General features: G+C 39.0%; 1 protein-coding gene and 1 non-coding gene across 2 annotated transcripts; one reads left to right on the forward strand and one right to left on the reverse strand.

Moving 5' to 3' along the window:
- Positions 1-4293: 4293 nt before the first annotated feature.
- On the reverse strand, positions 4294-4400 carry LOC116592116. The gene has a single exon (XR_004286309.1). It is a non-coding gene; the product is annotated as a U6 spliceosomal RNA (small nuclear RNA).
- Positions 4401-14951: 10551 nt separating this feature from the next.
- LOC116590042 (olfactory receptor 6S1) lies at positions 14952-15947 on the forward strand. The gene has a single exon (XM_032341726.1). It carries the CDS (start codon positions 14952-14954, stop codon positions 15945-15947), a length of 996 nt encoding a protein of 331 aa, XP_032197617.1.
- The last annotated feature ends 6969 nt before the right edge of the window (positions 15948-22916 follow it).

Here is a 22916-nt window from a genome sequence, read left to right on the forward strand (position 1 = left end):
TTTTATCATGAATGAATATTTGATACTGTCAGATGCTTTTTCTGTATCAGTTGATATGATTATATGACTTTTCCTCTTCAGCCTGCTGATACAATGGATTACATTAATTAGTTTTTTTTTTTAAAGATTTTATTTATTTATTTGACAGAGAGAGATCACAAGCAGGCAGAGAGGCAGGCAGAGAGAGAGGAGGAAGCAGGCTCCCTGCTGAGCAGAGAGCCCGATGCGGGCCTCGATCCCAGGACCCTGAGATCATGACCTGAGCCAAAGGCAGCGGCTTAACCCACTGAGCCACCCAGGCGCCCACATTAATTAGTTTTTGAATGCTGAGACTTCATATTTACAATGAATCCTACTTGGTCATGATGTATATAATACATTGTTGGATTTGATTTGCTAATATTAAATATGAATATTAAATATTTTTGTATCTGTGCTCATGAAAGATATTAGTCTGTAATTTTCCTTTCTTGTAATGTTTTTGTCTGGTTTTCATATTAAAGTAATTTTGGCCTCCTGGAATGAGGTAGGAAATATTCCTTCTGCTTCTATTTTTGGTAGAGAACTAATATTTCTTTTTTTTTTTTAAGATTTTATTTATTTATTTGACAGAGATCACAAGTAGGCAGAGAGGCAGGCAGAGAGAGAGGAAGGGAAGCAGACTCCCTGCTGAGCAGAGAGCCAGATGCTGGATTGGCTCAATCCCAGAACCCTGAGATCATGACCTGATCCAAAGGCAGGGGCTTTAACCCACTGAGCCACCCAGCATCCCTGATATTTCTTTCTTGAAAGTCTGGTAGAGGGGCACTTGGGTGGCTCAGTGGGTTAAAGCCTCTGCCTTCTGCTCAGGTCATAATCCCAGGGTCCTGGGAGCAAGCCCTGCATCAGGTTCTCTGCTCAGTAGAAGCCACAGTGATGTTTTGTTGAAGATTATTAATTCATGATTCAATTTTTTTAATATATAAAGGCATATTAACATGACCTACTTTTCCTTATGTGAGTTTTGGTAAAACATGTCTTTCAAGGATCTGTCTCATTTCACCTAAGTTATCAAACTTATAGGCATAAAGTTGTTTATATTATCCTTTTAATGTCCATGAAAACAGTAATGATACCTCTATTTCATTTCTGGTATTAGTAATTTGTGTCTTTTCTATTTTTTCTTGATTAGCCTATTTAGAGATTTATAAATGTTACTAATCTTTTCAAAGAACCATCCTTTGTTTTCACTGATTTTCTCTATTAATTTCTTGTTTCCAGTTTCACTGATATTTGCTCTATTATTTTTTCTTTTCTTTTGTTTATTTGGACCTAATTGTCTCTTATTTTTCTAGTTTCCTAAGGTAAAAGGCTAGATTATTGATCTTAGATCTTTCTTCTATCCTAATGTATGTATTCAATGTAATAAATTTTCCCCTAGTGCCTGCTTTTGTTGCATCCAACACATTTTGATAAGCTGTGTTTTCATTTTTAGGTCAAAATATTTAAAAATACCATTTTATGTTTCTTTCTTGACCCATAAGTTACTTAGTAGTGTATTGTTTAATCTCCAAATATTTTGGTATTTTCCAACTTTCTTTCTGTTACTGATTTCTGGTTTAGTTCCATTGTGATCTGAAAGGATTATATAGTTTCTATTCTCTTAAAATTGTTAACACGTGTTCTGTGGCCCAGAATGTGGTCCACCCAAATCAACTTACATCAGTACAGCAAGGAGAAAGCACCAAAATGATTTTTTTCTAGCCAAAATCCTGAAGTGCAAAATCTTTTTCAGTAAGGAAGGAGCTTACTCCTTTCTATCAAATACAGCAGGAGAGAACTAAGAAGCTGAAACTATCTGGCAGTTAATGCACAATTCAGCCTCCAAAGCGCCTTTGAGATTTGAATTTGTGAGCCCTGATTTACAATGCCATCACTAACTTCTGAGCATACAGCCTTTTGCAAGCACCATTTGGGAGAGATTCTAAATTGAGCTTCAGAACAAAATTAGGTAGCGTAAGCCCAACTTGAATACTTGCCCAACATGTGCAAGCAATTGCAACTCCAGATTTAGAGCACAGAGAGGCAGATAGGTCTGAAAGAAACCCTGACCTGCCAGGCAAGACTCCCCACATGACACTGGGAATCAGCAGGCCACAGAGATTACTCTTTCCCCTGGTAATGCAAGAGCTGTAAGGTGGCAGTCTTGTAGGTTTTATTGAGGTAGACTGCCTTGATCCAATCAAACCTTCCCTTAGAATCCCTGCTGGGTACACTCACCTGGATTCCTGTGTCCTGGCTTGAGGAATATACGGAGGAGTCTTCACTTTTCAATTGAAGTTCCTATGAGGGAAACCAGGGAAGCTGAACCTTGACTACAGAGACCATGTTGGACTCTGGGGATCAAAGAGAGAGTCCACACATTCATGAAAGAGATGACTCTTTCTCAATGGAGTATTCACAAACATCATTGCTTCTAGACATGAAAGCTTTGGTAAGAGATGGGGGACTCTTGCTCCTGTCAGTTGTGATTCGTGGAGAACACGGGTCAGATATGGTCTTCAGAAGGAGCTGAGGCCTCAATGACCAGCCAAGTGGATTCAAGTATAAATGATAGTGAAAGTGAAAGCAGTATCAAAAAGTGGAAGAAAGGGTGGGTGAGGTACAAAGCCCATGGGCAGATGATCTGATGCCTAGGAGGAGCTGGCCTATTTCTGTTCTTGTGGGTTTATGTATGGTTAGTAATTCTGGCATTGGATATGAAAGGGCCCAAATCAAATCCTGGGTCAGCATAGTTTTAAGACTGAAAGAAAACAGAAAGAGAAGGCAACACTGGAGAAACACCCTTATAGGGAACCTCAGAGCTAGGAGGACTTTGACTTGTAGGTTTGGAGGGACTAAGAGAACCCACCATTGTCCTCCAGGAGAAGGCAGTCCTGGAGGTCCTAGGGAAACTTCTGTTGGTCCATGGATTCCTGACATGACTGGCAGGGTCAGTAGAAGCTCTTAAAAATAATTAATACAGCAGTTCTTTCAGATGGACACAGATCTGTCTATGCTTCTTGCTTGGAATGTTTTAAAATCCAGGGTTAAACCCCAGGACATTTTGCAAAAAGTCTTCTGGACCAAATAAAAAATCCTGCCACCATCATCATCTCCCTTTAGAAGTCCAAATTGCTGTCTCGATCATGCTATTAAACCTTGACCTGCTGCAAGAAGCAGACACCTCCAGGAGGAAACTGAGTGACTGAGGAGCCTGCAGGGGAGGGGCAGGACTGCAGTGGAGCTCTGACAAGGGCCTGGCCTTGGCTAACAGCTCCCCTGTTCCTTTAGAGCAGAGACTTCTTTTCTTGATCATTTTCACCAAGTCGGAGCAATTAGCTGGAAAGAAAGGAAGCAGCACTTGGTGGGGATTATTGAGAAGGGGTGACTGCAATTAAACACTCTTCCAGGGGCCACAATCTTAGGTTAAGGTGACTTTAGCCTTGAGCTTACAGACTTTGGCCTCCCTAAACTTTTTTCACCACTTTTACTCTTCAAATCCAGAGATTTGAGAGTCATTCTAAGAGAGTCTAAGAGAGTCATTCCTCACCTCTCTGAGTACCTGATGGTCATAACATTAAGCCAGGGACTGAGAGAGGTGGCCTGGTGGGACTGGAAGGGCACCAATGACTGTAGCATAGAGTCTAGAAGGTGTGTTTCAATCTTTCCAGGCAGACTTTCCAAACAAGGCTCTTACCTGTGGTGAACAAAGAATTTTCCAAACACTCTCAGCATGTGCCTTTGCTGGTAGAGTGGGGAACTATAGTTTGATCTGTGTAGGGATCCTTAGGTAATTGGTTTGATTCCCACTGGAAGAAATTTCTACAATCTTGTCCTTTGCAAATGGAGCTACCCTACAGTTGGGCTTTATTTATTTATTTATTTTCTTTTTTAAAATTTTAATTTTATTTTTTCAGTGTTCCAAGATTCATTGTTTAGGCACCACACCCAGTGCTCCATGCAATAAATACCCTTCACAACACCCACCACCAGGCTCACCCAAACCCCCACTCCCCTCCCCTCCAAAACCCTCAGTTTGTTTCTGAGAGTCCACAGTCTCTCATGGTTCATCTCCTGCTCCAATTTCTGCCACCTCACTTCTCCTCTTCTTCTCCCAATGTCCTCCTTGAGCTTATTCCTTATGCTCCACAAGTAAGTGAAATCATATGATAATTGACTCTCTCTGACATAATTTCCTCCAGTCCCATCCATGTTGATAAAAAGTTTGGGTATTCATCCTTTCTGATGAAGGCATAATACTCCATTGTATATAAAAATATGGAACACTTCACCAATTTACGTATCATCCTTGCACAGGGGCCATGCTAATCTTCTCTGTATCATTCCCATTTTAGTATATGTGCTGCCGAAGTGAGCACTACAGTTGGGCCTTTAATTAGAACTGGAACCTGAGGATGATGGACACTAAGGTGAGCACATGATGTAATGAGCACTGGGTATTATATAAGACTGATGAATCACTGAACTCCACCTCTGAAACTAATAATACACTGTATATTAATGAACTGAGTTTAAATTTAAAAATAAAAATAAAAAATTCACACACACACACAAAAGAACTGGAACCTGACCTGATCCAGTCAGCCTATTGAATGCAAATTTTTGCTAGTTCTCAGCTGCATGAAAGAGTGGGTTTGGGGGTCTGGCTGGAAGCACAGACAACTATAAGCCAGGTGAGAACTGATGAGGGAGATGGAGAGGAAGGACTAGATCAGTATAGCAAAATTAATATGCATGCCACTACCTGGGAAGTGGGAGGAAGAGGAGAGAATCTGAGAAGAGGACCTGGTACAGCCACATAAAATCACGCATGCAGAAAAACTATCAAGAACAAGGATAAGATAGACATTTTCTGATAAATAAAAACTAAAAACATTAGTGATCAACAGAACTTTATTAAAGGAACAGCCAAAATATTTACCTTAAAAATGAAAATAAGCTTGGAAAGTGAGACTGAGATACAAAAAGGAAAGGTCAACAAAGAAATTGGTAAAAAAAAAATTTAATGGGCATAAATCTGATAGATTGAATACATACATGTATATTCACTCCCTCCTGAAGCCCCACTAGAACTATAGCATGAAAAGGAAACAATAGCAACCGAATTTCAGAAGATGAAAAGCAGATAATTTACCAATAAATGACGTGGAAAAATTGGCTGAAGAAGATGAATTCTAGTCAAGCAGTGAGAAAAAACAAGAATCAGTTCAATTTGTTCCAGAGTCCCTCTACATTTTTGGAAGTAGAGAGAATGGAAGGCTAAATTAAGCATTGGTTGAAAGATGTTTAAGAAGCAGTTTGATTCTCCATACCTTCTTTATTACCCAGGCTGATTGTTGTCCCTCTCCCACTCTCAGCAAGAGTCTAGTTGATTTGTCTCTGAACAGGTAAAGCATAGGGTCTTTTACATTTGAAACTAGGGGATTAAATAAATTATGCATACTAGTTACTGTGATGCCTATTTTGATGCCACATATTTGGCAGCTAGACAGGAAACTGAAGAATTTTCTTTGCATCATCTGACAAGTACAAAAGGAAAGATATGAAGATACTAGCATTGGTGCTTCTTAAAATACAAGCCAGCCATATCACTGTAGAATGAGGCCCAGAATCATCAAGTAGCATCCATATGATGCTTGAAGGTTGCAGTTCAGAGCCGATCTCCAAGAAAGAATTTTCTTGTCTTCAGCATAAAAAGGCGTGTGGGTTTTTTTTTTTTTTTAAGATTTTTATTTGATTTATTTGTCAGAGAGAGACACAGCAAGAGAGGGAACACAAGCAGGGAGAGTGAGAAAAGGAGAAACAGGCTTCCTGTGGAGCAGGGAGCCCAATGTAGGGCTCAGTGTGGGGCTCGATGTGGGGCTTGATGTGGGGCTCAATGTGGGGCTGGATCCCAGGACCCTGAGATCATGACCTGAGCTGAAAGTAGACTGAGCCACCCAGGCATCCCCAAAGGTGGTTTTAGTAAAGCATGGGAACAGGACCTGTGGGCAGCAAGAGCTGCCCTGGGGTTGTGAGAGGTGACTGATTACATGCTATCAAGTTGGGAAGGGGTTATATACAGCATATGCCCCCCAGGTATTTTGGAAACAAGTTTCCAGTACCTTGAGACTACTAATGTTAGGAAAAGGTCATTTATTACTGTCTAGTTATCCCTCAGTCACAAGACCCTTCAGACGTCTATCAGTGGGCCATATGCTAGGAGGATGATTGCCAACATGCATCTTGGGGGGTAGAAATAAGTTTCCAAAGGAATTTTTATAACTTAAAGAAGATGTGCAAGATCCTGGAGATCAGGCTAGGATTGCCTTTTGCCTTAGCAAAGTGTCAACATTAAGGCAACTGAGGTCCCAAAAGAAGGTCACTTTACCTGTTTTAAGGACTTGTCAATGGGCTGTAGGCAGTGAGGAAATTTAAATTTTTATTTTGCCTTTGTTCCCCACATCACATGCACTCAGAGGTTCCAAACAGCTACTTAGTTTCCCTTTCTTAAATATAAACATTTAACTAAGGATCAGCCAATTACTGAAAAAAAAATCATCTAATATGATTTTATTTGTCTGAAACAAGTAAGCAGGAGGAAGTAACTTGGAGGAAACAGTGACCATTATTGGGAGAAGATAATTTTACTTAAAAATTTTTTTAAAGTTTTTAATTTTTTAAAGATTTTATCTATTTGACAGAGAGAGACACAGCAAGAGAGAGAACACAAGCAGGGGAAGTGGGAGAGGGAGAAGCAGGCTTCCTGCTGAGCAGGTAGATGAATGCAGAGCTAGGATCCTGGGATCATGACCTAAGCTGAAGGCAAACGCCCAATGACTGAGCCTCTAAAGTTTTTATTTTTAAGTAATCTCTACACCCAACATGGGGCTCAAACTTACAACCCCAAGACCGAAAGTCACATGTTCTACCAACTAAGCCAGCCAGGCACCCATATAATTTCATTTTTTTAAAAATGTCATTAATGTTCTCAATGATATTATGTTGCAATCATAAGACAAAAAGGGGTATTGCAAAACCAAACAAACAAATACACTCAGAACAAAAAGGAGCTCTTATGAATTAAAAAATATGATTGATTTTTAATATGTACCATAATGTAAGGATAAGTAAAGCAAATGATTACTAATAGAAAATAGGATAGAAAAGATAAGAACATTTGAGGATCAATAAGGGAAGATATATTTTCAGTCAACAAAAGGGAGAGAGAAAAAGTGGAGGCATAGAAATTACCAAAATAACCCATGAAAATTTACCATATTTTAAGGGCATTAGTTTCTTGATGGTGTTGTTCGATACTCAAAAGTCTTTTTTTGGGAGCATCTGGCTGGATCAGTTGGTAGAGTGTGTGACTCTTGGTCTTACAATCTCAGCGTTGTGAATTCAAGCCCCATGTTGTGTACTGGTTACACAGTGGTTACACTGTGACTCATTGTATTATTCTATTTTTAGTATGTTTGAAATATTTTATAATAAAAAAGCCTCAGAAATATGACAATTAAGTCTCTATTTCAAGAAAATTCTAAGTTTTTAGAAATTAGGTATGTACTAATGAATGTCAGAAATACTTTCCTAAACATAGCAACACTAATTCCACGGAATTAGCCAACTAACCACTGGGGAATGTCAAATATCATGTGGGTTACTCAGAGACAGAAAATGTAGAACTGTAATAAACTACCAACTCCAAGAGGAGTTCAACTCTCTCCTCTCTTAGCAACACCCTGTTTTCTGATCCAAAAGTAAAGGAGGCAGGGGCGCCTCATGGCTCAGTGGGTTAAGGCCTCTGCCTTCAGCTCAGGTCATGATCCCAGGGTCCTGGGACCGAGCCACACATCGGGCTTTCCGTTCAGCAAGGAGCCTGCTTCCTCCTCTCTCTCTGCCTGCCTCTCTGCCTACTTGTGATCTATGTCTGTCAAATAAATAAATAAAATCTTAAAAAAAAAAAAAGATACATTTAGAAAAAAAAGTAAAGGAGGCAATATAGAAACCCACACATACACACAGAATCATAGTTCAGGATGGGAACATTGGATTAAAATAATACACTGAGCACAGAAATCTTCTTTTTTGCTATGACAAATTTCTTAAAAGGAAATAAATATTATATTTTCTCTTCCTCCTTTTATTGCTTTTTCATTTTTTAAAAGAGTAACTGCCTGACAACACAGAAAAACAAGACAGAGTGCCATCACCAAATCTTTATATAAAAAGAACTTCCAGGAGGGGAAAAAAAAAAAAGTTGGGTAATTGAATTTAAAAGAACAGAGAAATACAATGGAAATTTAAACTACAAACAGGAGATATCTATCCCATAATTCATAACTGATACATTTTAACTGATACCCAAATATCACCTGGCTTTGAATAATAGCCACAGTGGAAAAAAGAAGGATAAAGAAGGACAAGTGAACTTAGAGGAAACAGGTACTTAAAGAAGAAAAGAAAAAATCTTTAATTTTTCAAAATTCTATTAATAATACAATTTAAATTTTCATAAATCAAGAACAAGTTGTTATAGAAAACAGATTCTAAGAAGCAAAGAGTTCTTTAATTAATAATGAAATTATCAAAATTCACATAATATAAACATATATCAATTATAAAAGGGATTTGGCTGAAGACAAATTTCCAGAACATAGAACAAAGATGAGGGAAATGTTAAGTGACATAAAGGTAGACAAAATATCTATGAAACAGAGTAGAAGGTGCAGGGGCACCTGTTTGGCTCAGTCAGTTAAGGATCTGACTCTTGATCTTGGCTCTGGTCATGATCTCTGGGTTTTGAGATCCACCCCAGGTGTCTGGGTCCATGGTCAGTGCTCAGCGAGGAGATTCTCTCCCTCTCCCTCTGTCTCTCCCCACACTTGTGTGTCTGCACTCTTGTGCACTGTCTCTCTTTAAAGTAAATAAATAAATCTTAAAAAAGAATAGGGGGTGCAGAAGTAGACCCACATATACATAGCCACTTGATTTTCAATAAGAAAAAAAGAATGAATGGTCAAGTTAATTTTACCTATACCCCCAATCACTATTTTGAAGAAAATCCCACATATATTATTTTGCTATAACATTTTTTTGACATATAACATTATATTAGATCGGGTGTACAACATAATGATTTGGTATCTGTATATATTGCTAAAAAATCACTACAATAAATCTAGTTAACATCTGTCACCACATATAGTCACAAAATTTTTTTCTTGTGATGCAAACTTTCAAGGTCTATTCTACTTGTTTAAAAGATTGTATTTATTTGAAAGAGAGCACAAGTAGGGGGAGGGTCAGAGGAAGAGGGACAAGCAGACTCCATGCTGAGTAGGGAGCCCTATATGGGACTTTATCCCAGGACCCTGGGATTATGACTTGAGTCAAAAGCAGATGCTTAACTGACTGAGCCACCCAAATGCCCTCACGATCTATTCTTTTAGCATCTTTCAAATATGCAATACAGTATTATTAATTATAGTTGCCTTACTGATATCACATCCCCCATGTCCTAATTATTTTATAACTGGAAGTTTGCTATAACTTATTTTTTCTTACAAAATGATAATTACATTTTTGATACAATTTCTACCACAGTAGGACTTTTACTGATGAGGAAAATTGGTCAAGAGATATCAAACAATGATTAAAGCAGAAGTGTAATTCAGAAATGTTGCAATCCATTCATTGAACACATTTGTCAATCTAGTAGTTTCCTTAGTTTAAGTATCTTCTTTCGTCTCTCTATGTACAGACAGGAAAAGTTCTCCAGGGTATCTTAGAACAAGAAACAAGGTACAGAACAGCATAAGAAAGTCACAGGTAAATAAGCATTCTGATATTCACTTATATACACAAATACACCGAAAGGATGCACAAGAAAATAATGAAAATAATTAATAAGGCAATGGATATAAGGTGGATGGGGAGGCAGATGACCACACAATTTTTTAATCCATATATTTTTATATTTTTATTTTTGAGTCATACAAGCATGTTTTATGTCTTAAAAATAAATAATAAATAAATAAATATTTTCTTCTCAAATGTTCTATCTCATGCAAAAACTAGGCTATTCCTATGATCAAGTCAATTTGAAAGTACAGTTTTCTGAATACCAAAACTGTTGTCATTTGGACCAATAGCTATGTAGTATTTAAAAATTACCTGACTTTGATCTCATCTCTTTCTGCTGTACTTTTAAGCGTTACAGTTCAATCAGAATTTATTTATTTATTTGAGAGAGAGAAAGATGTGGGGGACGGGCAGAAAGAGGGAGAGAATCCTAAGCAAGCTCCATGCCCAGGGAGGAGCCCTACACAGGGTTTGATCTCAAGGCCCCAAGCTCAAGACCTGAGCTGAAATCAAGAGTCAGGCACTTCATTGACTGAGCTACCCAGGCACCCCCAATCAGAATTTAAAATGTATATAGTTTAAGTGTAGTTATCTATTTTTCAGACTTCATGAGTCTCTCTTTTTGCTGAGACCTCTCCCTCCTACTGCTCAACAAATAAAAGCTTCAGTTTCTAGTTTAGTTTTGTTTGGTTTAATTCAGCCAATTCTACCAGTCCCTACTCCTACTCTTTCCTCCAAATATGAAGTTATGACACTTTTTATGCCTCATCATGCCTCCATTTAGGTATTTTGTTTTCTCTAAAAAGGAGTATGTCCAGAAGGATGGAATCCAGCCGCACTTAGTCCCAAGAGTGTACTCTTCCTCCCATTATTTAACTGGTATTCACCTCACAAAAGCAGCTGTTCCTCAAGTCTGAGGTTCAGAGCAGTTTAGCTCACATACCATTTATTAAGCACCTAATGTGTGCCAGGCACTGTGCTTGGTGCCAGAAATACAAAGATCAAACAAAACATAATTCTCATCCTAGGAGTTCAGAACCTGGAGGGGACAGAGATGAGAAAGCAGAGTTACAGTAAAATGGGTTAGGTATTGAGATTGAGGTGAGCAAAACGTGCTACAGTTCAAGTTGGAGAGTGATGGGTAGGTAGGAGAAGATTCTCAGAAGAACTGATATGCACCAGAGTACATTGAGTATGAATACGAATTAGTCCAGTCTTCAGTCAGGGGCATAGAGCAGACACTAATGGAAAAATGTGAAAAACAGTCCAGAATTCTAAACAATACTTGGGCTTATGGTACAGTATATGCTCCTACTAGAGGATAAAGTTTAAGGCTGGAAGAACCAGAAAAAGCTAGAGATGGCTCAGGGAATCTTTCCCTATCTTATCATACCTCGGGAGCTCCTATTGCTTGCCGGAAGCTAGGATAGGGATTTCCAATATCATTTTAAGTCCTCAGGGAAAAGACACAATGTCTGTGTTACTTGGGGAATAAACATTTCCCCTGAGTGCCCTGCAGAAGAAAGTTGGATGATGCCTATGGCCTTCCGAAGTTGGTCAAAATCCATCTTTTATCTCATTCCCACTGTATTGTCCCCAGACTTTGGGGGCTGCTGGGCTTGGGGTTATTGGCAGATGGAGGCAGAAACATTCCCAGCCACCTTGTTAAATGGAAGGTCACCCTTTTATCACGGATGGAGATTTATCTTGAATAGAGTCTGGGAAATTTCCATTGAATTGCAAATCTCCCTTGGGTCTTTGAGGAACTGTTTTCTCCTTCTCTCTCTTGGTTTTACCTCAATACTTGGGTCTCTCTTCTCTAGCAGGCACTGTGGCTAGCCAGGCTTCTGATGTCTAGATTAATCAATCCTCATTTGGGGAAATCTCCATTGAAAACTGAAGTTATATACGAAAGATCCTATCCTACAATGGAGGGATTGATTAGAAACCAATGATTTCTTCAGCCTTTTCCTTCTATGCCCTTAGGCAAATGCCAGGATTCAGAAAGGAAACCCGACAGTTTGACATAAACTCATCAGCAAAAAAGTGAAGACGTGGCTGTGTAAATGGAACATTTTTCAACTGTCAGAGATGAACGGAACTGTAGGTAAGTGCAATAAGACTTTTCATGGATGAATGGTTTAACCCGTCCATATTCACCATTTGCATTCCAACCCCATGTGATTCTTAGAGTTCCATCCCTTGGAGCATGGTGAGATCATTGTCCTTCACTTGAATTGTGCCTCTTCAAGCCTAAGGCAGTGATCACATTGCAGAAGACACTGTTTCTACAGGGAGGGAGAGGTAGGCCTGATGGCTGACATGCACATGGCCATAAGAAGGGGCCATGTGGATGTAGTTGCCTCAGGGTTAGAAAGCCCCTTTGTTTACAAGGCAGAAGAACAGCATCTAAAGAATTATACCCGAGAGAAAAGCGCAAGAGAAGAAGCAGATTATCCAGTTGCTGCTTGTTTTCCCAAGTGCTTTGCCTTCCTTAGGAACCCCGACCTATTATTGTTAGCCTCACACTATAAGGCATGAAAAGAATCAGGGTGGAGCAGACCACTGAGTCATAAGAAAGGAAAGAGAATTCTAACAGGGTGATCCTCACCCTCATGGAGGAGACATCAAAGAGCTTCAGGGGTAGGTAGGAAAGAGTCCTTCCATATTTAAGGTTGGGATATATTTTCCTCTCACTTAAGATATAGTTAGGTTCAGTTTGGTGGAAATATTTTCACAGAGAGCCAGAAAGAGTCCCGTTTGAGGTGACTAGTTCTATCTTACTCCACTCCACACCTTATGTTCTGTGTTTCAGCCCAAATGTACTATGTGCACATGATACTCTTTTCCATTACAAAACATCTTTTCTCTCCTATCAAATCCACAGTCATTTTTAGCACTTATTTTAGGCATCACCTTTCTCCGGAACACTTCCTGTCTCTCTAAGTCTCAGTTTGGTTCTTTTCCCACATGCCCCCTTAGGGGCTATTCTTACTGGTGTCATTCTGTCTGTGACATATATTACCTTCTATGTTATTCTCATCAGGCAGTGAGCTACATGAAGTAGTGACAATGTCTCCTTTATTTCTGAATCATCAAGTATAGCTAGCACCCAATATATAATCAATACAGAAGAAGACTTGAATAATTTTATTGACAGTGAAGCCCTTTCTGTAGGAGCTGAGGAAGATGAGGCTCTGAATGGAATCCCTAGGGAGAAAGATGACAGAATTTCTTTATCCTAGACAAAGGTACCAAAATGTTTCTACTTATGTGGGACCCACGGTTGAGACACTGTAAGTAAAGAGGTTACTGTTTACTGGAGTGCTTCAAAGAACAGGGCTGAGAACCAAGGCCTTAAGGTAATTCTCATGCTTTGCATGGCTAAAGATGATCAGTATTCTAATAACTGAAGCATTTTTTAAAGTCAAGTTTCAGAGTATCATTGATTTGATTCTTATAACTGGTAGTGGACATGTTCAAACTGGAAAGATTTGAATCAATACTATGGACTTCATTTCTGATTTCATGAGTAATTACGAGGAATTCCTGATTCTGTCTCTGGCAAGTCATCTAATAGAGCCCAGGTTTGTGAAAGGGCGTTGGATTGCTACCATGGACTGAACGAGCATAAGAAACTCATTTTAGGGGCATCTGGGTGATTCAGTCAGTTAAGTGCTTGACTCCTGTCTTCTGCTCCGGTCATAATCTCAGGGGTCATGATCCGTGGGTCTTGAGATCAAGCCCCAATTCTGGCTCTGTACTCAGCAGGGAGTCTGCTTCTTTCCCTCTCTCTCTTCCCTTCCTCCTGTCCAAGCATGCACTCTTTCTTTCTCTAAATAAATAAATTAATCTTAAAAAGAAAAAACAAACAGGAAACAAGATGGGATCGGGAGAGAGACAAACCATAAGAGACACTTAATCTCACAAAACAAACTGAGGGTTGCGGGGGACGGGGGTGAAGGGGGTAGGGAGAGCGTGGCTGGTTATGGACATTGGGGAGGGTATGTGCTATGGTGAGTGCTGTGAAGTGTAGACCTGGAGATTCATAGACCTGTACCCCTGGGGCTAATAATACATTATATGTTAATAAAAAATTAAAAATTAAAAAAGGAAACATCCTAATATTCCCCAGAATACTTAGCTTAATGTTGATATTAAATAAATAGATCTGATCAAATGATTCTGTACAGTTAGAATTATTACAATAATTAATAATAATAATAATTAATAATAATTAATTATTACAATTAGAACCCTAGTCTACCCTTTAAATATGCCATAACTTGCTTTAGATAGGCAAGCATTTTATGAGAAGCTGAGTTCAGATAGACCCTTAGGTTGCTGGGGAAATTCTCCATTAAAAAGGTAGTTTTATATAATAGATGTACTAATGACCTAGCTACCTATGACTCATTCCACAGCCAAGCAGTTGAAGGACAAATGAGCTGGATGTGTGGATCACTTTCCAAGGGAAATGGCAAGCCAAATCTAGAGTCTGGTGCCCTAACTTACAGAGCTTTCTCTACTGCATCATTTGTCAGCTAAGTGCTAGAAATTCTTCTGAATGTTTACACTCTTATTTCACTTGCTTCTTACAACATTTCATGATGGAGTAGTGCAGGGGTGACTAAATAAGTCTCCCAAGGCTACTCGGCTAGAAAATGGAGATGATGGGATTCAAAGCTAAGCAGTCTACTCAAGTCCTGATCCTGGTGGAATGGGGATCATATCCTTCATGAAATCATTTTTTGGATACTTTTGTCAAACTCAGATATCTGGTCAATGATCTCATTATTATAAAAATGAGGCTCGCCATTTAGGATCTAAGAATGGAGGCTCCTGGCATTTTCATACATAAGTGTTGGCTACCCTTTCTGAAATATCTTCTCCAGCTTTAAAAGTAATTAGATGAGGACCTCAGGTTCTTCAGATCTTAGCAGGGATTGGAGAAAGTGGGGATATGTATGCCATATCACAATAAAATAAGTTACGGGATTGTTCTGGAGAAGACTTGTCCTCACTTGGATCATGTTCCTGTTGTCGCACAGGTGGGAAAGATAATGGCTCCAGGTGAGAATCAGAGCAGTGGTGTGACCGAGTTCATCTTGGCAGGTTTCCCGAATCTCAACAACACAAAAGCAGAACTGTTTTCTGTCTTCCTTCTTGTCTATCTGCTGACTCTAACAGGCAACGTGTTGATCGTTGGGGTGGTAGGAGCTGATACTCGCCTGCAGACTCCCATGTACTTCTTTCTGGGTAACCTGTCCTGCCTAGAGATCTTTCTCACTTCCGTCATCATTCCCAAGATGCTGAGCAATTTTCTCTCAAGGCAACACACTATTTCCTTTGCTGCATGTATTACTCAATTCTATTTTTACTTCTTTCTTGGGGCCTCTGAGTTTCTGCTGTTGGCTGTCATGTCTGTGGATCGCTACCTGGCCATCTGTCACCCTCTGCACTACCCCTTGCTCATGAATGGCACTGTGTGCTCTCGGGTAGCCTTGGCCTGCTGGTTGGGGGGACTTTTTCCTGTGCTTGGCCCCACAGTGGCTGTGGCCTTACTTCCCTTCTGTGAACAGGATGCTGTGGTGCAACACTTCTTCTGTGACAGTGGCCCACTGCTCCGCCTGGCGTGCACCAACACCAAGAAGCTGGAGGAAACTGACTTTGTACTGGCCTCTCTTGTCATTGTATCCTCATTGATGATTACTGCTGTGTCCTATGGCCACATAGTTCTGGCTGTCCTGCGCATCCCCTCTGTTTCAGGCCGTCAGAAGGCCTTCTCTACCTGTACCTCCCACTTGATGGTAGTCACCCTCTTCTATGGAAGTGCCATTTTTCTCTATGTTCGACCATCACAGAGTGGCTCTGTGGATACTAACTGGGCAGTGACCGTGGTAACAACATTTGTGACACCACTGCTGAATCCATTCATCTATGCCTTACGCAATGAGCGAGTCAAGGAAGCTCTGAAGGATATGTTTAGGAAGGTGGGAGCAGGCTTTCTAGGGGATCTTCTACTTGTTAAGAGTTTCAATAGGAAAAGAGTAAAGTGAAAGTGAAGGGAGTCTTGAGTCCCTTGACTCCAGTCTTGAGTCCAAGTCTTCTCCGTTGTGTCTCGCTTTCCTGTGGTCATTGTGGACATAACAAAATGACCAAATTCTGGAACCACAAAAGAACTCCAAAATCATCAAGGCTGCCTTTCTCTTTCAAGCAAAATTCCTTGATTCTATTTCATCTATAAATCATAACCAATGCCATCATTACATCATAAGATCCTCCAGTCTGTGAGATCTTAAGCTAAAGGGCCCATGATCACTAAGGAATCTAAGGATGGGTTTCAGAAAACTTTTTGCCTAACTAGAATTTAAATAAAATTTGAGGGTAAAAAAAATTTATAAGACCTGTTAATGTTAAAATAATAAATTTTATGTGTTTGATCTTATATGCATTTTTCTGGGAAGAGATCTGTTTTTGAACTTGCCAAAAGTTAAAAACTTATCTAAGTTCTCAGTAGAGTCTTTCAGTTGTTTATGAAAATCAAGAATAATAAGAAAAAATTCCCTATAACCTTCAAAATCAATAAAAATAAAATAAACAAATTTTCTGTGTATTTTTATATACACTTTATGAGAAACACTGCATTTACTATCAGGTGGAAAAGAAGTAAAGCAAATTGAATTAGGGCCTAACTTTTCCACAGTAATCCCTAGTGTCTTTGCAAAAGCAGTTCCAAGAGCAAGTTCATGAATAGTAGTGTTTAATGTAGTTTTCTAATTTTCACTGTATTACAAGGATGAATTAAAGACATCACTCATTTTTTCACTGGATTGCATACCTTTCATTAGTCCACTTTTGACATTCTTATATCTGTTGTGTTCAATTTTGTTTTGTTTTTAGTAAAATTGGAATTGGGACGGGGACCTTTAATATCAGAGAATTATGAATGCCAACTGTTGTTGTACCAACCAGGAACCAGACTTTGTGGTATGTTTTATGTTCTTCACTGGATATTTGAAAGGTAGTAAGGATTCCTATTTGTAGGGTCTTTGGACATCCTGGACAAATATTCACTTATTTATTTGTTCACTTTTTTTTTCATTTGTTCAGCAAAGTTCTGTGAAGTATCTTTGATATGTGCTGATATGTGCTAAGATGAGCAAGAAATGGTTCTTCACCTCAAGCAACTTTGATTTTAGAGGAGAAGACCGAGAGACAAATAATAATTCAAAGGAATAAGGATGACAAAGAGGTTTACAAAACGACATTGGAGATCATAGGAAAACTGATTTACCCTCTCTGGTATTTTCTTGTTAGAGAAGTTTTCAGAGGTTATCATCCATTAAATGGGGATTGATCCCACATTAGAGTGTGTTTGTATACATAGAGACAATGCTTATATATATATGCAAGTATGGACAGCACATCAACCTCAATACTACTGCGAAACTGGTAAGCTGAGCATTAGCATGCAAAGAGACAGCCATAAAACTTCAGTGGGCACCAGAAATAGTAATGCTTTCATCTAATTTTATTAATAATACACACACACATGAAACATTTCAATACCCAAAGTATTTTTGAGTGAAAACTAAAGGAATGGGAGGAATGACCAGTGGTTTAAAATAGAAAAAGAGGGGCACCTGGGCGGCTCAGTGGGGTAAAGCCTCTGCCTTTGGCTCAGGTCGTGATCCCGGGGTCCTGGGATCGAGCCCTGCTTTGGGCTCTCTGCTTCCTCCTCCTTCTCTCTCTGCCTGCCTCTCTGCCTACTTGTGATCTCTATCTGTCAAATAAAATAAATAAAATCTTTAAAAAAAATAAATAAAATGGAAAAAGAATACTTCTGGAGTGAACTTGGAGTGCTGCTCAGAGAACAGATGAACTATTGCTTAAAAATTCCCTATCTTCACAGAGCCTAAAAATCTGAAGCCAATCCCCAACATTGGCCAAGGAGAATTCATATAACAGTTTATAATATTTTTGGAAATAACCACTCCCATATTTTGGCAATAAAGCACGTTAAACCATCTATTTTCAAAATTACCTTATTGTAGGAAATTACTCGGGACTCAATTCAATAAAAGTTTATCGAGTACAATGTTCAGGGAAATAAGCTGGTAAGGAGAGAGAGGCATATATGGTCACTGCCACCAAGGAACTCATAGACCATATAAATGATAGATGTTACAATACATAATAAAATTATATTAACATATAAAAATAAAAGATTATATATATGTATATGTATATATATATATGTATATGTATATATATGTATATATATATACATATACATATATATATAAAACTGTAGGTCAAAATATAATAAGACCATTGTAAGATTTAAAAGTGGATCTGACACTCTTAATGTCACAAAACAAACAGGGTGGCTGCAGGGAGAGGGGTAGGGAGAGGGTGGTGGGGTTATGGACATTGGGGAGGGTATGTGCTATGGTGAGTGCTGTGAAGTGTATAAACCTGGTGATTCACAGACCTGTACCTCTGGGGCTAATAATACATTATATATTTATTTAAAAATTTAAAAAAAATTATTTTTAAAAAGTGGGTCTGACAAAGTGATATTTTACTAATAAAGCATAAGAGCAAATATTAGATAATTGAATGTGATTAGGAATGGAAATATCACAATAAAAATTGTACTAGGAAGCAATGTGCAATTTTCTTTTTTTTTCTCAATTTTATTTTTTCAATCTTATTTTACAAGTTCCTATTCCATAAGGAATTATTTACTCTTCATCTGAATGTTAACAGCATAATTGATCTTGGACTCTTATTTAAAATCATTTTGTTCTTTGTTTCCCCTGGGACTCCATTTGCTTGGTTTTCTCACCACATTTCCAGCTACTTTGTTTTGTTTTGCAGATGTATTCTTTTCAATAAAGCTATTAAATATTAGCTAATTGTAAAGTTATTCTTAGAAATCACAAATTAAGAGAAAGCTGAAAATAAGAACGTATTTCAAACACCTAGAACAGAGCCTAGTTCATAGAATGTGTCCAGGAAATATTTGTTGAATGAATTAAAGACTCAGAAGCAGATGATAGCCACTGCCCTGAAAGAGACGCTAAACTCAAGTGCTAAACTCAAGTAAGCAACAGTTTGGGTGTTAGTACTCATTTGCATATTAGGCTTACTCCAGTGACTATTTGAAACTGAATCTCTCACGTACAGCTAGAACACTTATGATCAGTGAAACAGTAGACTAGAAAAAAATTTCCCTTGCCACAATCAACAAATTTGTCTGCTTCTAGGAAAAAGTCTTCTTTAAGAATTCTTAATTGAAGCTCTCTTTGACTTCATACACAAAATTTGTGTCATCTGGGGTTACCAGAGGGGAGGTGGGCAGGGAGATGGGTGAAATAGGTGATGGAGATCAAGGAGGGTACCTGTTGTGATGAGAACTGTGTGATGTATGGAATTGTTGAGTCACTGTATTGTACAAATGAAACTAATAGAAGACCGTAGGTTAACTGTTTTAGAATTAAAATAAAAACTTAATAAAAAATAAGAATTATGAAAAAACATTACAAATATTTGTGTCATCTGGGAAACTGTAAGCCAATACATTAATATAAACATGATGCTCAGTTAATAACACCCATGGGCAGAATGAATACATCTCTCAAGAGGGTCACAGCCTCAGCACAGATAATACAAGTCTCCCTTAGATAAAGCCTTCTTGAACATAGCTCACAATCCAAAAACAAACAAACAAACAAAAGCAACCACATACAAGGCATTTCATCATAATTAAAAATTTTTGTGCTTCAAAGGATACTATCAAGACCGTGAAAAAGACATCTCACAGAATGGCAGGAAGTAGTTGCAAATCATACATCTGAGAAAGGACTTGTATCCAGAATATATATAAACATCTATTTTCAAAAACACAAAGAACATAACTCAATTAAAAACAGCAAAGATCTGAAGAGACATACAAAGTTATATAAATAGTCAATAAATACATGAAACTTGACATCACTAGTCATCAGGGAAATCAAATGAAACCACAATGAAAGACCACTTTGTATCCACTAAGATGGCTATAATGGAAAAGGTATTTATAAGTATTGATGAAGATGTAAAGAAATGGAACACTCATGCCCTTCTAGTGGGAATGTAAATTAGTGTGTCCTACTCTAGAAAAATTGGTCATTGGTCAAAAGCTTAAATGCAGTGTTACATATGACTCATCAATTCCACTTCTAGGTATATGCCCAGGAGACATGAAAAATTTTGTGTCCTCACAAAAACTTGTATACCATATTCATAGCAGCACTATAATGCCAAAAAGTGGAAACAACTCAAGTGCCCACCAACTGATGAATGGATGAATAAAATGTGGTATGTCCATTCAACAAAATATTACAAAGGAATGAGGTACTGATAAATACTACAACATGGATGAACCTTAAAAACATAATGCTGGGTGTCTGGGTGGCTCAGTGGGTAAGCCTCTGCCTTCCGCTCGGGTCATGGTCTCAGGGTCCAGGGATTGAGCCCCACATCAGGCTTTCTGCTCAGCGGGGAGCCTGCTTCCCCACCCCCCACCTCTCTGCCTGCCCCTCTGCCTACTTGTGATCTCTCTCTCTCTCTCTCCCTGTCAAATAAATAAATAAAATCTTAAAAAAAATAATGCTAAGTGAAAGAAGCCAGTCACAAAACACTATGTATTGTATGATTCTACTCACATTAAATATCCAGAATAGTCAAATCTATATAACGAGAAAGTAGAGTAGTAGTTGCCTGGGCTGCAGAAGAGGGATGGGAGGAAATGAAGAGTGACTTCTATGTGGTAAAAGGGCTATTTCTGAAGTGATGAAAACACTGTAAAATTGATTTTGATGGTGGTACAAATCCTCAAATAGTCTAAAAAAAATTCACGTGTACATTTTAAGTGGGTGAATTGTATCAATAATTCCTATAATACATTTTAGGCTTCATAACTTATACTGGTTCTACTATGAATCCTAAAGGGTATACTTTTTCTGGCAATTGACACCATTTTCCCTGTTTCCCCATTATTTTGAAAAAGGCCTTGAAGACAGAGACTGGGTTCTACCTGAGTTTGTTTTTTGCCAATAAGAAGAGTACCTAGTAATTTGGAACACAGCAAACTCTCATCACATTGATTTTTGAAAGGACAGATGACATAAGGGCTAGATAAGGGTCAAATAGCCATGATCACTAGTGATTTACCAGGGACTCTTTTGCATGATTCAAAGCAGCGGTGCCACGTTGTTAATAGTGTATTTTTTTTAAGATTTTATTCATTTATTTGACAGACAGAGATCACAAATAGGCAGAGGCAGACAGAGAGGGGGGGGGGGGAAGCAGGCTCTCCTCAGAGCACAGAGCCCGATGTGGGGCTCAATCCCAGGACTCTAGGATCATGACCTGAGTCGAAGGCAGAGGCTTTAACTCACTGAGCCACCCAGGCGCCCCAATAGTGTAGAGTATTAAAGGCCCACATCAGCTCGCATAATCAATATTGTTTAAAAAGCTGTTATACTACCAACAAAACAACCACAAGCAACCAGGACTCTTGAGTATGTTGAGTCAACAACAGACAGACTTAATCAGACCCGTAAGAACTTCTGACAATATAACCATTAATTGGGTCCTGAAACCCACACCTCTCTCCCACCTAAGATGATAATAAACCTATTTTTGCTTTTCAGAACTGGCTTCCCTTCTCTCACCTCCCTCCTCAGGCCATGAGCTAGTTCCCTTTAATTTGCTCCTCTGTGCCTTTCTTCAAATGCTGCGGAGTTCTTCCTGTCTTGATTGTAAGCCCAGCCAGTATGCCTGCCTCCTACTATGGCAATAGGAGGAGTAATGGCGCCACTTTCATCTGTGCTGGTTATAAAAGCCCCTGAGAGTCCTTGATACGCCAAAAAACCTCTGCCTTGTCTTGAGGGCAGGGAAAGAAAGGACCCACTAAATAATCGTGAACTACCCTGAGAACTTGGAGCCAAATGTGAAAGGTCTAGGTCTTCCTCATCACAGCCAAGCTCCTACAAAGAATTCTTTACCTATGTGTCCACACCTTCCCCTCATTCTTCACCCCACCCCTGTCATCTTCCTTACATTTCCTGCTTTAAATGCTGGTAAAGGCTGTCAGCAGCTCCTGAGGAATCAAACTGGCTGTCCGGACAAGTAACTGCCATGATGCTTCCTTTTCCAGTTCCTCCACTCATTGGATTTCATTCTCAACTTTTTACACATAGGGCCTGTCCTTAAATTCTTTCTCTGTGCATGCTCTTTCCTGTGTATTCTTCTCCAAACCAACGTTAACCACTATCTTGTGTGTTGTTGTTGTTTTTTAATTGTAGTTGACACACAATGTTCCATTAGTTGGAACAGGTGTTCCATTAGGTGTACAACATAGTCTATACATTACATTGTGTTCGCCACAAGTGTAGCTCCCATCTTATCACCATACATCCAATTACCTGTTTTTCGTTTGAATCTTTCTTTTGTTTGAATATTTCTCCTGAACCCTTTCTTTCGTTTGAAGCTTTCTCCTGAACCCCAGGACTGTGCATTTCCCAGTAGCAAACACATCCAACACAGAAAAAGCCCAGGCTAGATATGTCACATTTCTGGCGGGACAACCAAATAGGCAGGGCATCCTGGCACATTCTACCCTCTCTTTTCCCTCCTTCCAATCACCAATCACCAAACCCTCCATTCTTGCCTGGCCACGTAATCTTTCCAAGATCGGAACCTCTGTAAAGACAAATATGACCGAGTGAATCAGAAATTCAGTCAAAGGTTCCCCTTGTACAAGCAGGTTCGGAAGGTAAACAAACTTGAAGGCCTATTATTCCAGCAGTTCACAGGTTTGGGCTACTTTCTACAAACCAGAATCTGCAGCCACGATGTAAGGTTTCAGGTAGACACCTCACATTGCTGATCTCTGGTTTTCCAGGTAAGCAACCAAAGAGCACGAAAGGGTCTGGTAGATTCTTGCTAGAAATGGCAAGACAACTATCACTACG

Source organism: Mustela erminea, chromosome 5 (assembly GCF_009829155.1).
Source record: "Mustela erminea isolate mMusErm1 chromosome 5, mMusErm1.Pri, whole genome shotgun sequence".
In the NCBI taxonomy this organism is placed as follows: Eukaryota; Metazoa; Chordata; class Mammalia; order Carnivora; family Mustelidae; genus Mustela; species Mustela erminea.